This window comes from Paramormyrops kingsleyae, chromosome 20 (assembly GCF_048594095.1).
Source record: "Paramormyrops kingsleyae isolate MSU_618 chromosome 20, PKINGS_0.4, whole genome shotgun sequence".
In the NCBI taxonomy this organism is placed as follows: Eukaryota; Metazoa; Chordata; class Actinopteri; order Osteoglossiformes; family Mormyridae; genus Paramormyrops; species Paramormyrops kingsleyae.
In genome coordinates, this window is record NC_132816.1 from 20,864,022 (window position 1) to 20,879,573 (window position 15,552).

The following is a 15,552-nucleotide window of genomic DNA, read 5'->3' on the forward strand; positions in this document are numbered from 1 at the left end:
TGTCTAATGCTCATAACTTGCCTCAAAAAGGCACATTGAAGATCTTCTTTAGCATTATTTTCTTACAAGACTCAATGCATTCTGTGATGGTTGCAACATCACAGAATGACACAAGGAATTACTTGACCTGCCTAAAGAGAGGTCAAGTCCCACAAAGTGACTCCACTGAGTACAGGACCTAAATTAATACAGTGAAATATGTGAGAATGAGTAGTGTGTGCAGATACAGCATTTGATCCTTGTAAATTATTTCCTCATCGTGGAGACCCCAGAACTGCACAGTCCCCATCCAGCCAGTTATGCTTGACAGGATCACAGGGATCTAGAGAATCTGGTTCTCAAAATTTTTTATTTTTTTTTCCCCCAGATATGTTCAAAACAACTAGTTTTCACTGAGCACCATCGTGTATACTGCTGAGGTTAAAGTTAAATGCCATATCACTGTTGAGAATTTCTGAGTGTCCTGTAAATTGTTACAGCCTTAACCAGTCCATTACTGTTTGTTTATTGACTTATTATTGTTTATATCATTATTAGTTATGAATTTTCCACTATAAATGACAATTTTGTAATAAGCATAAAATGCCACTTTCCAGAAATTTTACCTCATGATTTGGGATGTAATTGACATACATATGCAATCTACAGTTCATTGCTGTTACTGAGCTGGACTGAGATCGGCCTAACTGTAAACACATGTCAAATTTCTGGGGTCCTAATACAGAGCACATGGTAAAATGAGATTTTGCAATGTGTTTCGCTCGCATTCCACAATTCCCCTTTGGTTTTTTGTTAAGAAAAAAAAGGAGAAAGTGATAGGCCTCATGCCTTTACATTGAAAGACTTTGACCGCCCCCTTCTGGCCATAGAGACACATTACAGTAATCTGATTGATAATGATAGTGTTTGATAACTAGCCCAAGGGTGGCCAGTCTTATCCAGAAAGGGCTGCTGTGTGTGTGGGTTTTCACTGGAACTCCCTAATAAGATTACTGATTAGAGGACTGATTGGCTGAAGAGTCCTCACACCTGGGTTTGAACAGCTGACCTAAAGGTTACACCAAAAACCTACATACACACCGGCCCTTTGCAGATAATATCGACCACCCCTGTACTAGGTCCATCTCAGCCAAACACAGAAACACATTGTTGGTTTAAGTCAGGAGAGCAAGGAACTACACTTGTATTGCTCCGGTAAAAATGAAGAACTGAACAAATGGGCAAATAAGCTGTACAGGGAAACTCATACAGCAACATTAATTGTCATGGTAATACTTTACTTCAGGGGGCATAAATACTTAGTCATAACTCAGTTACTACTGAAGTACAAATCATGTACAAATATAGTCTACTTGAGATAAAAGATGCATCATGATTCATTAATGATGAACAAATATGAGATCAGTATATAACGTGTGTTATTCATGAATTGATCTTTCGGTAGTTCACAAAGGTTTACAGAATTAACAGATATAGTAACAATTATAGTAACTGCTTGAGCTAAAACATGCATCATGATTCATGAATTAACACAAGATCAGTATGTAACTAAGACTTAGTTTATGGTTAATTAACACATAAATAATCACATGATTATTTCTGCCCCGTCAAGTAAAGCGTTACCATTGTCATTATGGGTAGTTACCATGGTCTAACCTGTCTGTAGATCATGAATTTCCTGCTTATTACTAATGTTAAGTGTATAACAGGTTTCCACAATAAATTTAAATTTTGGCCACATTAAGGAGACTATCGGGATTTGTACTTTACAGATTATGGTAACTATAATATGTCAGTTACAGTAAAAACCACAAACCAAGAGGCTACATAAGACATAATAGAAAAGGAAATATCATGATGATATGACACTATTTAGGGCAGATCTTGTGCATGTGGTTACATACAGTATGTTTATTTTAAAAAGTGTCATATAATGTGATCTGGGCATCTCACTGATATACCTTCCTGAAGTGGTAGAAGTCTAATTTTGATGGCATTCCTGGCCTGAGACGCTGCCTGTCTGGTGTGCTGCAGGCAGCCAGTGGTGCACGGGTGAGATTCATCACGTGGGCTTTCGAATGCCTTTCAGGAAGGGGCGAGGACTGGGGGACGGGCCGGCCAATAGCCACAGGATTACGGGAAGGGAGGCAGACGATAAACAGGAAGCGTGAAAGGCCAACAATCCCTGTGAACTCTGCACACATTTTTGGTGAATATTATGTAGGATACCAAAGGAAAGGCTGGTGTCTTAAATCCTGAAATGTCCTTCAATCTTAAGCCCTCATGAAATGCACTTTAGGCATGTTGCTTGTTACTAAACATTCAAAATTCACACTTACTTACCAACTGCTGTGCTTATTATGTTGATTGGAACAATTTTATTGGAATTTTACAGCAATCTGCTTTTACTCAGCGCTTTGATTTTTTTGTCATCAAAATAGGGTTACATTGTGAAGTGCTGTAGCTTAACACCATAATAAATCAGTAATTCATTTTATTCTCTTTATCAGCACTAGATTACATGGCAATGGCAGAAGCTTCAAATCAAACAAACAAAAAACAGATCTGGCACTCAGTATATTTCTATTAAACTTATATCTTAAAAGCAAAATAGACAGTAAATAGACACATTTTGTTATATACAGTCTTGAGAGATTATAGACGAATACTGTCACTTTATAAGGTTGGATTGCATTGGCTTCTCAGCAATCAGTACAGTAATCTGTGTAAAGAGAAACAAAGAAACACAAATGAAAGCAAACAAAATCCAAACAAAAACCTAAGTAATGACCGAGATGTCACTAGGAACTGCATTTCAGATGAACAGACAAGAAGCAGAAAGTCGTTACAGCTGTGGTACCAAATATTGGTGCAATTTTCCTCATAAAAAAGCATACATTTTTCCTTTAAAATGATACAAAATACCTTCATTTATTGAAGACAGACGGTGCTGAAACATTTATGCTGGCTGAGAGAGAGCAGGTCGAACCCTGGTCAGCCTGGCAATTCACATATTTATATGAGCAAGGTGGCCTAGCAGGAGCGGTAATCCTACACATAGAAATAGAGGAGCATAGAAGGGCATGTTTAGAGCATGAAGACTCAAGCATCTGAGCGATACTGAGTAGTTCTGAACTCTCTGTTGGCCAATGGGGGGCAAAAGGAGTCTAAAACAACCAATCACCAAACCGACCCTGAGTCAGACTCCGCCCCCTGAGGGTATACAAATGCACTTTGTGCCCTGCCATTCATACTAGACCGCGCTGTTTGCCATTGCTTAGGTCTGCGCTCCAGTCATATGGTCACACTCCAGTCTCATGTCTGCTCTTGTGGCAGTGCTCAGTCCGACGATACGAGCTTCATACCATCACAAGTAGCATTACAGCTCAGCAATCTGGGTTAATAGCCTAGCAGGAATGTGGAAGGAGTGACCAGAAGGCTCATTGGCTACCCAACCAGGCCTGCAGGAGACCGGAATCACCTCAGACTCGCTGCTCTTTCTCCTGCCAGTCGGTCCCTCACAGGATAGATGCTTCACATGTCCACCAGATGCTTCGTATTTATCTTCCAGTCCACCCTGAGCCGATCCGTCCTGTTTTTGTGACCTTTGATCTTCAGATGGGGCCCCGGCCACATGTCGAGCTTGCTGCTCCAGTGCAAAGTCGGCGCTGTTTCCCACCAGCCCAGAGCCCGGCTGCAGTCCTTGCCCCTTTCGGGGGGGGGGGGGGGGGGAGGGATGGGGGGCAGTACTAATCCGCGTACTTCATGTCTGCACACGTCACAGGCCAGCGAAACATGTTGTCAAGAATGGTGTGATGCTTGCAGGCTTTGGGGGAACTTCCACGCTCACCTTACTCCTCATTCAGTACTGTTAACCCACCCCCACCCCAATTCAGCTTTGTTTACCCCCCCGTCCTGGATCACATGACCTGACCGGTATTCACAGTGCACAGTGCCTGTCACCTTACACTGCACATAAAGTCATCCACTGCCTGGAAGCTTATCAGAGAAAACGCATCCACCTGCCTGACCACAGGAATAGGAGTCATCCCCAGAGAGAGTGCGAGGGCCAGGGCAAGCTGCCCATCTATTCATAATAAATATGAAAGCAGTAAAAGACAAACAAAAGCGATACCTTCTCAGCCTGGCGGGGGTGTTTTCGTTTTCTTATCCACGTTAGAAAATTCCAGGAACCACATTCATTCAGACATTCAGATTTGGTGTGTGTGTGTTTGTGTGTGTGTGTGTGCATGTGTGTTCCAGCAGGAGGCTATAAAGTCTCTGTATGGGAGTTTGCAAGTGAAAGCAAGGAGCTGTACATCATGAGGAGAATTGGGGGGGGGGGGACAATGATAAAAAGGACATCCTCACCCTCCTCTTAAAAGTGTGGGTCAGCAGAGGGGGGTGGGAATGTCCAGCGGTACAATGTAAGCCAGCTCTCGCTGCTGCGTCGTCCGAATCCAAGGACACGTATGGGGAATCCCCCCCCAGCCCCCAGCCCCCAGCTGAGACCCCCACCCTGAAAGCACCGGTCCCTCCTCCTGCACAGCATGAGCAGGACCAGTCCCGAGTCCCCAAGCCCCGCCGGGCCACAGTGGGGTCCAGTCACCGGGCTAGTGTCTCTTCACGGACGAGACCTTCTTCTTCCGGGTTGCCAGCATCTCATAGAAAGGGTCCCTGCTGATGGCCGCTCTGTCACACAGGAGGGGGAGGGACACATTAGAGCCCAAAACCCAATACAGGTCTTCCACAGCATATACATGTTTTGAAAAAGATACATGTTTTATCACTGACCACTAGGGGGCAGCATCAAACAATGCCACACTTTACTGCTCATTTAAAGAAATGTCTTTATAAAGGGACAACGTTCACACCAGCAGAGAACCTAAATTACCCTCACAGCTACAGTAGAGGCTATAAACAGGTGAGCATCTGGGCAGGTGGTCTCCCTCATAGAAAGCCCATGCTGCTGAGATGAGGCGCAGACATTGGCGATTGGAAATGACATGGGTACAGGCAGATTAATTCCTGAGGAGGTACAGCCTCCAGTGATGTATCTGCATTGAACTGTAGGGTGTACAGAGCCTCTCTCACTTGATGCTGTTGATCCACTCGTCCTTTTCCTCCGCGGTGGGAGCGGAGATACGGTAGAATGTGTGGTTTCCCTCCACCACGCGGCCGTCTGCCTCTGTCTTGCAGGCCTTTATCACCTGGTCCTTGTTGTCGGGAATGAAAAGCTCGAAGCAGTTCTGCAGAAAAAGAGGTCAGAGGTGCAGGGTGGGCAAAGAGAACACTGGGCGTTATTATACAGTATTATCCTCTGGGGCTTCAATCCCCCAGAGGACACTGGGTTTGGGCTCCAGTACAGCAGGGGTTTGTGTCCCCTTGCATGAGGACCAGAGAAGGTGGTCCCCTACAGAGCAGACAGAGAGGGTGGTCTACAGTCCCCTACAGAGAGCAGACAGAGAGGGTGGTCTACAGTCCCCTACAGAGAGCAGACAGAGATGGTGGTCTACAGCCCCCTACAGAGAGCAGAGAGGGTGGTCTACAGTCCCCTACAGAGAGCAGAGAGGGTGGTCTACAGTCCCCTACAAGAATGTGGCTGGTTAAAGTCCCGCATTTTGGTGGTATTTTATTATTATTGCTGTTGTTATTTGTTTTTTTAAAACTGACATTGTTGTGCTGTATGTTTATATTATTCTTATGTTTTAATGCCCTTCATTTAAATGTCTGTAAAGCATTTTGTAAACTGTGTGGTTAAAACATATAAATATACTATATAAAAAAGGACTGACCAAATGATTTATTATAATAATTATTATTATTATCATATTTATTATTAAACAACGACATTTTAAACAGAATGAAGGTGCTAAGCTCGGTTTCGGGAAACGGCCCAGTAACACGGCCAGTAACATGGCCCAGTAACACGCCCAGTAACACAGCCCAGTAACACGCCCAGTAACACGGCCCAGTAACACGCCCCAGTAACCCGGCCCAGTAACAAGGCCCAGTAACACGGCCCAGCTGACTGCTGGTGACCTGAGGCTTCCCGACAAAAACCGCAGGAGAAGATGATGGCTTACAGGCTTCTTGGAGTCCTCCACCTCCCGGATACTCAAGTTCTCCAGGGGAATGATCCCTCTGGGCTCCTTGTCCTGTGAAAAGGTTCCAAAAAAATAGTGGGTGAAGCAAAATTTTTTCCCAGATAGTCCCATTAAACTCTAGCCTGTGGGATTGTAATGCCAGGAGAAGAACTCTACAGGCACCAAACGCAATCATGGAGCTCTCCGCCCTCCTAATGCCTTACAGGACAATGTGCCAGTGCTGGCCAATCACTAACTGACTGTGCATTCTGGGAAGGCTCGTTCAGCCAGTCCCCCGCTGCTACTTACTGTGGTGTACTCAAAATAATACAGGCAGTTGTCTGTGAGGATGAACCATCTTCTTTTCCAGGTTTTAACTCGTCCACCTGTGGAGGTGAAATTACTGGGGTCACCAGGGGTGGGATGGTGGGGGGACGGAAGTGGATGGTGACCAATCAAAGCTGAGAACAGCAGGAGAGCAACAGCCAATGAACAAGGCCGACGAACAGCAGCTGCTGTGAACAGACTTGAAGCCGCGGTTCATCACGGAGACATCCTATCGCACCATCTGCACACCTTGTGGAGTGAGCGAGCAGGAGCACGGAGCAGCGGCGGACACGTCACCGGCACAGTACACACACCACTCATAACGACACCCCAGACGTCAGCTGCGTTCTCATGCTATGAGCAGCACAGGCCTCTAGATGTCAGCAAAAGACCAGACTAACAACAACAGCAACACAATGACGGGAGGGGTAGACCATGTGACACTGGAATGGAACCCACGCCACACCCCCACATTCCCGCATGGTCCCAGCTGCTCCAGCATCTCCGGCAGCACTGGACCGGGACACACAAAGCAGGCATCGGCAAATGCGACGTTAGGACTACGGGAACACGATGGAAGCTGATTGGATAATTGGTATAGTTGTAGGTTGTGGATTAATGATCTCTCAGATGTGCAGACATAGAGTACTGGACTAGAGCAGAGCAGAGCCTTCTCTCCCACCTACCGCATGCCCACACACTGCAAAGGCCTTCATTAGCTCCTCCTAGAAAGTGTATCTATTCTAGAACGGAACTACCCTCCATAACATCACCTATCCCTGTAATTGGTCAGTTTGCACTGTGAACAGAGAAGACTTGACCTCCCAGCCCGACAAACAGGCACCCCCTCCCCAGCTACTCCACTGCAGTCCAGTACTGGGGAACATTGCTTGCAGATTTATTCACACACATACAGCCGCTCTGGTACAGAGGCAGTGACCCCCCCCCCCCCACCACCACTGTATTCCACTCCAGAAACCCCAGGCAGAGGATCTTCTGTGTCCAGATCAGAGTGCAGCATTTCAAATCAGTTCAGCCTTCAGTAACAGCCACAAACCTCTCGAATATGAGTGCTGAACTCCCTTCTTCTGAAGAAATGCAGCAGACAGGTTCAGTTTACGTGGTTTTGGGGGGGAATGGAGTGGAATCGGGGGGGGGGGGCGCCACTTGTCCCAAGGCTGGCACTCACACAGCTGCAGACCCCTTGCAGGCTCTCTGCCAGCTTCAAGCAGCACTAACACGCCCCGGGGGACCCGGGAATGCACCACAGACAAGCGGCACGAAGCACAGAACGCAGAACGAGCACAGACAAAACGGAGGGTAAGCAACTAATAAACAAACCGAACAAGACGATACTTAATAAATAAAAACAAACAAACGCAGGGAACGGAAGCATGGCGGACCTCCAGGGAGACCCTGGCAACAAAGCGATGAGCTATTTGGGGGATAAAAGGGTACATACCTCCTGGTGAAAGACAACAGCCAAAATCATGGAAACAAATGAACGAACAAACAAACAAACGAGGAAGAAGAGAACACAAAATGAAGTTAAAAAAACAGAAATCATAACCTGGGGTAAGGTATAAAGCTGAGCGTAATGTTTCGCAAAGTCAGGGCAATCGCACGTGGGGGGTGAAATTACACCCCCCAGGAGAGGAATGACCGCACATCAGCAAAGCCAGTCCCTCCTAACTCACAGGTGCTTGGGGGGGCCACACTCCTCCAGGGCTGTGGTGGGAGAGGACCTGGTCAGGCAGGCGGGTGGCTGTGGAGGTGCCCGTGTGATTTCCTCTTTGTCATACTACCGGCGGGGGGGGGGGGGGGGTGCGGGGCCGCGTGAGAGAGGATGTGGAGGCAGCACCAGCCGGCAGTGTGACCCCCACGCCCCTGTGAGCGAACAGAGCCTTGATTGTGTCGCCCCCCCTGCCCCCCCCCCACCCCCAGCCGGCGCGTTAGAAGAGAGGGGATTGTCCTCTGCTCTTACGACCTGGTGTTGTTGGCTGGGGGCGGGTGGGTGTTCATTTGGGGTGGGGGGGTGTAGCACAGCTGTGAATAAACAGACTCGGACAGCAGAGTCCCCCCCTTCCTGGGGGCCGCCCTTCACGGCTTGTTTGTTTGGACTGGGCTGGATTGAACTAGGATCTTGTTTACCCCAGCACAGGGCAGGATGGGGGCTGGGGGGTTAGGGAGCCGGGGATGGTTTTTTTTGCACACTGCAATGTTGTGTCAGTTTCAGACATTTGTTTTTTTGTGTTTTGTTCTCGAAATCTGCATGTAGCATCTTCCTCAATTTAAGTCCCGTTACTCGTTTAAAACCCACGCAGGCAAAGAGGAACAGACTGTTCCAGGGGGAGGGGGCTATGGGCCTTTTTGGGCGCACCTACCGGCTTCCGCAACAGACATCATCGTGACTGTCCAATCAGAATCCACGGTTTCAACAGTTTGGAAAAAACTGCAAACAAATCTGCCTAATGTTTAAAAGGCGTGCATGTGTACGGCAACCCGCCCTGTCAGCTGGCTGGCTGGGCCCTTCTGCCTATCTGGAGATGGATGGTGATGTCATCAATTTCGTGAGCCAGGTAACACAGGGTCACCCATCCCCGTTGGCAGAGGCGCCCGAGGAGCGGCCAGCAGGACTCACCCAGTTTGAGGAGCCAGCCCTCGCGGTCCGGGTTGAAGAAGGTGTGCGTGAGGTCATTGCCGTCGTCCTCCGGGATCTTGAAGGGCTCATTCCTGATGCTGTCATAGAGGTTCTGTAGATGGTGTGGGGGAAGATGAGGAAGGTGAGGTAGCCAAAGCGAGGTGTGCGGTGGTTACACCCCACACACACCACACCGCCCCCTCACCCTCAGCAGGTCCTCGGGCAGATCGCCCCCCGCATTGATGCCCCGGTTCATGGCGACGAATCTCTCCACCGAGGGCTTGTCCTTGACGTTGGGATTGTGTAAGCTGGTGTTGAGCATGATGATGGCGAAGGACAAAACGTAGCAGGTGTCTGGGGGACACAGGGACAGGGAGTCAAAGCTCATGTATGGACAGACGAGTCAAAGCCCACAAACAGGCAGGAGAGTCAAAGCCCATGTACGGACAGGAGCAGTGTGAGGCGGGCGTGTGCTGATGCAGTCTCTCTGAGCCTCTAACGGCAGAGTCAGCAGGAAGTGTCTCAATGACTGAGGCTGACGTGGCTTTGACACCACAGCTGTCAGGTCCAAACGGGCCCTTCTGAAAGCTGGCCCGTGTTTGACCCCGAGGGAAGACGCACACACACCTGTAGACTGAAAGACGCCAGGGTTGCACTGGCAGTACCGCTGAGCAAAGGCCTCCATCATGCGGTCAATCTTCTGAGCCTCTCCCGGCAACCGGAAACTCCACAGGAACTGCCTGCAAGGACACCGTCGGCCAATCAGCTGCAGGCATTCCCATCACCCACTGTGGTACCGAGAGCATTGCCATTACTTTGCCCATAGGGGGCGGAACACTTCGCCGTTTCAGCTCCTACCTTAGGGCCTGTACCAGGTTCAGGTCTGTGAATTCGTGCAGCTCCACAAAGGCGTGCAGAACTTGAATGTTGAACTCGTCCCTGTAATGCAAGCGAACGGCATTAGTAATGGGATGCTATTTACACAATGAGGCACGTTCAGCTCCATTTCCCACAATGCCCTCACCGTACACCAGAGTTCCATTTCCCACAATGCCCTCACCGTACACCAGAGTTCCATTTCCCACAATGCCCTCACCGTACACCAGAGTTCCATTTCCCACAATGTCCTCACCGTACACCAGAGTTCCATTTCCCACAATGCCATCACCGTACACCACTTCTTGACATTGGCCCATGGCTTTTATCATGTATCCGCACACGTTTTCCTTTTGTTTGGATACTCTAATGTTATTCGGTCAACATGCAAGACCAGAAAAAACATGGGTGGGCTGCGTCTCTCTGCCCTGTGATGCCTCACCCCTTGGCCATTTATAAGGGCTATAATTTGGGCTCCTCCTATGATTCACCTAAAATGGCATGACTGGTTCTGACCCTCTGGAGTGCAGTAGAGAGAGACTCAGAAAAACAAAATTCCCGGCTCCTGACAAATGGAATTCCCGGTCAGTAGACAGAAATGCTAGGGTAGGCGTGAGGGCAGGAGTGGGCAAACACCCCATGAAGCCCAGTCTTTTCTGGGTCTGTCGCAGCTGCGTTTACGCCCCGCACTGCATTTATCGAGCTTTGAGGGCTGCGAATGTACTAACCTATTTCGGAATGCCGTTATTCCCTCTTAAAAGACACTCCATCGGATTTGTGCCGCTAACATGAGGATCTGTGACTGAGGGCCTGAGAAGAGAAGGTGCTAGAATCCCTTGGAACACCACGTTCATGCACTGCACGTGGGGGGGGAGGTTTAGTCATAAATATTTGACAAATGGGGAACAGCATCCGATCGCTGACCTGCTTTGCAAAATTTAAATCCGGCTAGACGGCACACAGCTGACATCTCTGCAGCTAAGCCAGAGGCAGCAGGAGCGTCCGCGAGGATTAGTGTGCGGTTTCCTGTTGTTGCCATGACAACCTGCAGCACTCGGAACTCCTCTGTGAAGACTGCCATCGTTTGGCAGAGTAACATCTTCACGCGGACTGGGGGAAACGTGGAGCAACACCAAGAAGCCAGGCTAATCGCGAGCACGCCGACACGTGATGGGAGCTCTCGGGTTTCTTGATGCGGGGGTGTCACGGCCTTCACCTCTCGCCCAGGTAGTCGCCGATGGCCGTCTTGTTGAGCCCCTCACCCTTGTAGAGGAACTGGGCGATGTCTTCGCAGGTGTTCTTCAGGAGGTCGTTCTCCATCAGGAACTGGATCCCCTGCGGGGGATGGAGCAGACGGAGCGTCATCGACCCCGGCGGGCCATGGCACCAGAACCTACCACCAGGGGGCGCCCATGGGTGAACATGCCTACCTTTTTGGGATCCATGTTGAATTTTTTGCGGCCCACGGCCACCTGTTTGTTCCTCTGCATGCTTTTCCTGAAAAAGCGGCGTCAGCGTGAGACGCATGTGGGACATTTCCAGAAGTTTCAGTGATGAAACCCACAATGTACTATATTGCTACCAATCAAAACATCCCCGTTAGGGGGGTCTGCACCCCCACAAACCCCTGCTCTGTGGCCTGGTATTCTAGAAACAAAACAGACAGGGTCACATGGCAGACTCGTGCCATGACATCACGAGGGTGGGGTTTACTTGCACCACTTCTGTTTTAGTCATCACCATGGTTACGTCACTCCTGGAGAGGAAGAGCAATGACATACAATGCCTTGTGTCTCACCCACACACCCTGAACAACAGCTATTCTGGGTAACTGATCCAGCTCTAGGACAGATTCACAGGCTGATGAGGAAGACGGTTCCGCAATATCCACCAGGGCGCCTTGCACACCCACAACATTTCTACTCTGAAGTCACACAGCGTGACCCACACTCAGCATGGTCTCTGGCCTCAGCAGGTCCCCCCCTCCATGCACCCCCACCCTAATCATGTGACCCGGCTAGACATGTGGAAAAGGAGAATCCAAGAAAAAGAAAATCGACGCAGAATCCGTTGGAAGCCAGCATGTAATACGGGGTGATGTCACATCATGAATCCTTACAAGCTGAATAAAAGGCTTAATATCCGACCCTATGATACGGCTAAGATACCCGCCTGCAGAGCGGGCCGTGGTTAACTCCGGGATGAAGGTCCTACAGCACTCAATTATTCACCGCCAACCCCGTCTCCGAACGGGACGGTGCCATGAAACATTTACGGCGCCTCCTTAAAGCCAGACCCAGCCCGAAATCCCAAGAAGGGCTGAAGATTAATATTTAACGTGGCTGAGATCCGATGGCCCATTTTAAGTCACCAACTAGCCCCCCACCCCGATAAGGAACCCGGCTGCACCGAGCTTCACCACCCTCTGGGACGTGCACCCCCCTCCCCACACACGCCCCCTTGTGGCAGGTCACCTTTCTTCAGTGGAGCCCAGGTTCTCAATCTCGCTGGTCACCTCTGCTATCTCATCCTTCAGGCGCTGGAACAGGAAAACAAAAGGGAGGGGGAGCAGGGTGAAGATGGGCCTGGGGAGAACACTGCCAGCGATCACCCCCTCCCCCACCCACCCAATTGCAGCTGCGAGGACCCTGGGTGGGACTGAGAGGGGAGGCCCCTTGTGACACGGGACAGGGGGGTGGCACGGCAGGGTGTGGCCTCCTAGCCGAGGCTCAGAGGCAGCAGCTGGGCTTAGAGCAGCGTGAGGAGCAGAGTGGGGGGGTCACTGGGTAAGTAGGGGATGTATGAGAGGAGATGGAAATGAAAGATTTGAGGAAAAGGGATGACTAGACAGGATTGGGGGAGAGTGTTGACAGAGGGCTTCTCTCCACGGAGCTCTAAAACAGCCCCTCCCTCGCTATCTCGGCAGCCTATGGGGGATGGGGGGGGGCTCATTTCTGTAACCCCACAGGGACAGACGTGCTTTGATCCCGCCGTGAGTGCGACCCTCTGATCGCACCCAGGGCCAGGAAGGGGGGGGGGGGGGGGGATTCGACAGCAACAGGGTCAAAGAGCCAAGGGAACTGGACCTAGTGTCTGTATGTAGCAATTAGCCGAAGCAGACCGGCTTAATCAGCAGCCAAGCAACACATGGCGTTCCTAGGCTCAGCGGCGCTTCATACTCCTCCGCATGCGTACTAGCGGACGTGTCCGCTGAAACGTTTATGACGCGTTTGGCGTCATTGTGCGCCTCCGCGGACGAACGCCGGCTGCACTGCAAATTTTGCACAGCGGCGTATGCGCAGGTCTGGACACACTGTGCACTGCACGTGATCGATTCACTAGTGTCCACTTTAAATACCTACATAGATGCTTTTCACAAGTGTTGGGGCAGTGAATATTAGAATAATAATTTATATCATTATTAATAAAATATAAATACAACACATATTTTTCACTATTATATATATATATATATGACTATTTTCATGCAGGCACACGCAGAGTGGATACGCGAGTGCTGCACTTGTGTGGAGAAGAATGAACCAGCCTTATGACCCCCCTTAACCCCCACCCAGCCCCACCCTTAACCATAAGCAACCAAACAAAATTCAAGACTTTTGGCATTTTTAGTTTTTTGATTGCCTTCACAGATCATTGTGGGGACCTGAATAATGGTCCTCACAACATCAGAATAACATGTTTTTAATGTGTTAATGTGTTTTGTCCCCACAATGTAATAAAAACATAATCCACTCACACACTGACATACACACACTCACTTTGTGAGAATGAGCACTAACAGCCCCAGAGGTCGCCAGGATCCACGCTGACTGCCCGACCCCCCCGTTCCCTCTGAAACCCAAAGCCCCAGTTACACAAGATGCTCAGAAGAGCGCCCCCTGCCGGCCATCTCACTGGCCCCGCCCCAACCCCCACCTCTCACCCTGCTGGTGGTGTCTCAGGCCCCCATGTTTAATCTTCGGGCCTTTGTTGTGAGCCGGATACCTGACCTGCCTAATGATGGAGTGTGTGCCCCCCCCCTCCGATCCTGAGAATCTATGGGCATCCCTGGGGGTGGGGTTAAGTGGCAACAGGAGAAGGGTGACATCGCAGCACAGACGCCAGATGGTCTTTAATCCGGCACCCCCCCCCCCTCCGGCTCTAGCAAGTAGCACCACTGTAAGCCACAGTGAGTGAAAGTGAGATAGGAGCGAGAAGAGGGGGATTGGGAGGGCGATGCGGGGGTGGGGGTGAGGCAGATGTCACCGGACGCGTTGGCACTGTGTGTTTGTCAGCGGGGGGGGGGGGGGGGGTTCTCCATGTCCTTGAAGATGCTGAGAGAAGCACAGAGAAAGTGCGGGTGTGGCGAAACTGGAGTAATGGGGTCACCATCCCTGGGAGTTGGGGGGGGGGGGCGTATCCTCTGGCACCCAAGGGGGGGGGGGGATGATAGTCCCAGTAGGTGACCGCGTGAACCTTCAGAGGAATTATGGGAAATAGTTGCACCTGCAGATCAGCAGAGCATGGGATGGGAAGAACAGTGCAGTAACTGCCCCCCCACCCCCCGAAAAAAAACTACCCACAAAGACACCCCTGAGAGACACCACAGCACCCCCCAGACAGCCCACCATCTTCCAGGTCACTGTACTTTGGGGTTCCGGGTAAATCCGTCACTGCTCCAGCCAATCGTGTGGCTGCTGGGTGAGGGTGTCTCCCTTAAGCTAACGCCCCCAGCCCGGACACCCATTCAGCTAAACTGGGTGAGCAGGTGACAGAGCGTAATTGGAAAAGAATGCAGGAGGAATGTGCTATAGGCTTCTTACTCAATTTGTTAATTAATGACCTAAAAAAAGAGATTGACCTCCCCAGCTGCTTAGACAATCAGTGTAATGAGATTAGGAGGCCCATTTGCACCCCCCCCCCCCCACCGCTCCTACCGCAGTCGGCTGGGGTGTGCCAGAGGTGGCAGGGATGTCAAGTAGGCGCGGCTAAAACAACCAAATCAACCAGTATGCTTAGGTCAGGTGACTGTAACCTACAGCATGTGAGTATGGTAGCAGGGGGAGGTGGAGGGCTGGTCACTGGCTTTCAGGAGTTATCTTAGAGGGCCTTTATGGTTGCCAAAGAGGAGGATCAGTGAAAACGAGGAGGAGGAGGGATGACATCGCCTGGAAAAGGTTAGATGGGAGTGACACAGAGCATCTGAGGGCCTGGGAGGCCATGGCCAGGGGACAGAACAACAGCTACGGGTATATGGAAGGTTATATGCAAGCTGGTACCAGTATGGGGATACAGTAGTGGGGTACAGGTACAGAGTATTCTAAAAACACACCTGAATATCCTCTAGCAGCTCCTGCTTGCGTCGACGGATATTTTCAAGCTCCTGCCTCTCCTCTGGGGTGAGGTCGTCAGGCACTGAGGGACACACAAAGGCATCAGTTAGCATTGAGGTTAGGGTTCCGGTTAGGTTTAGGGTTAGGTTTAGGGTCCCGTGTTGGTGACACCTCATCCGTATCATTTCTGACCATCGACACGTGCTGAGTGAAGAAGTGCGTCAGGCTCACTGCTGTGTCATCAAGGGAGAATCACGATAACGTTTCATTACTGCTTTCCTGCATGTCA

General features: G+C 50.1%; 1 protein-coding gene across 4 annotated transcripts in view; it reads right to left on the reverse strand.

Annotated features, from left to right (window-relative positions):
* Positions 1–2,477: 2,477 nt before the first annotated feature.
* Positions 2,478–15,552, reverse strand: part of cyth1b (cytohesin 1b) — a 47,940-nt gene continuing 34,865 nt past the window's right edge. For 3 of the 4 annotated variants that reach the window (XM_023820379.2, XM_023820377.2, XM_023820381.2), the window contains exons 2-13: positions 15,263–15,345; positions 12,405–12,469; positions 11,361–11,427; positions 11,147–11,265; positions 9,913–9,993; positions 9,682–9,794; positions 9,260–9,408; positions 9,054–9,166; positions 6,396–6,474; positions 6,087–6,158; positions 5,095–5,249; positions 2,478–4,692 (exon numbers count right to left, since the gene is read on the reverse strand). In XM_023820379.2, coding sequence (XP_023676147.1) covers positions 4,614–4,692; positions 5,095–5,249; positions 6,087–6,158; positions 6,396–6,474; positions 9,054–9,166; positions 9,260–9,408; positions 9,682–9,794; positions 9,913–9,993; positions 11,147–11,265; positions 11,361–11,427; positions 12,405–12,469; positions 15,263–15,345 — 1,175 coding nt within the window. In that variant the 3' untranslated portion in view covers positions 2,478–4,613. The remainder of the gene's footprint in view (positions 4,693–5,094; positions 5,250–6,086; positions 6,159–6,395; positions 6,475–9,053; positions 9,167–9,259; positions 9,409–9,681; positions 9,795–9,912; positions 9,994–11,146; positions 11,266–11,360; positions 11,428–12,404; positions 12,470–15,262; positions 15,346–15,552) is intronic. The other variant, XM_023820376.2, reaches the window with a different exon arrangement.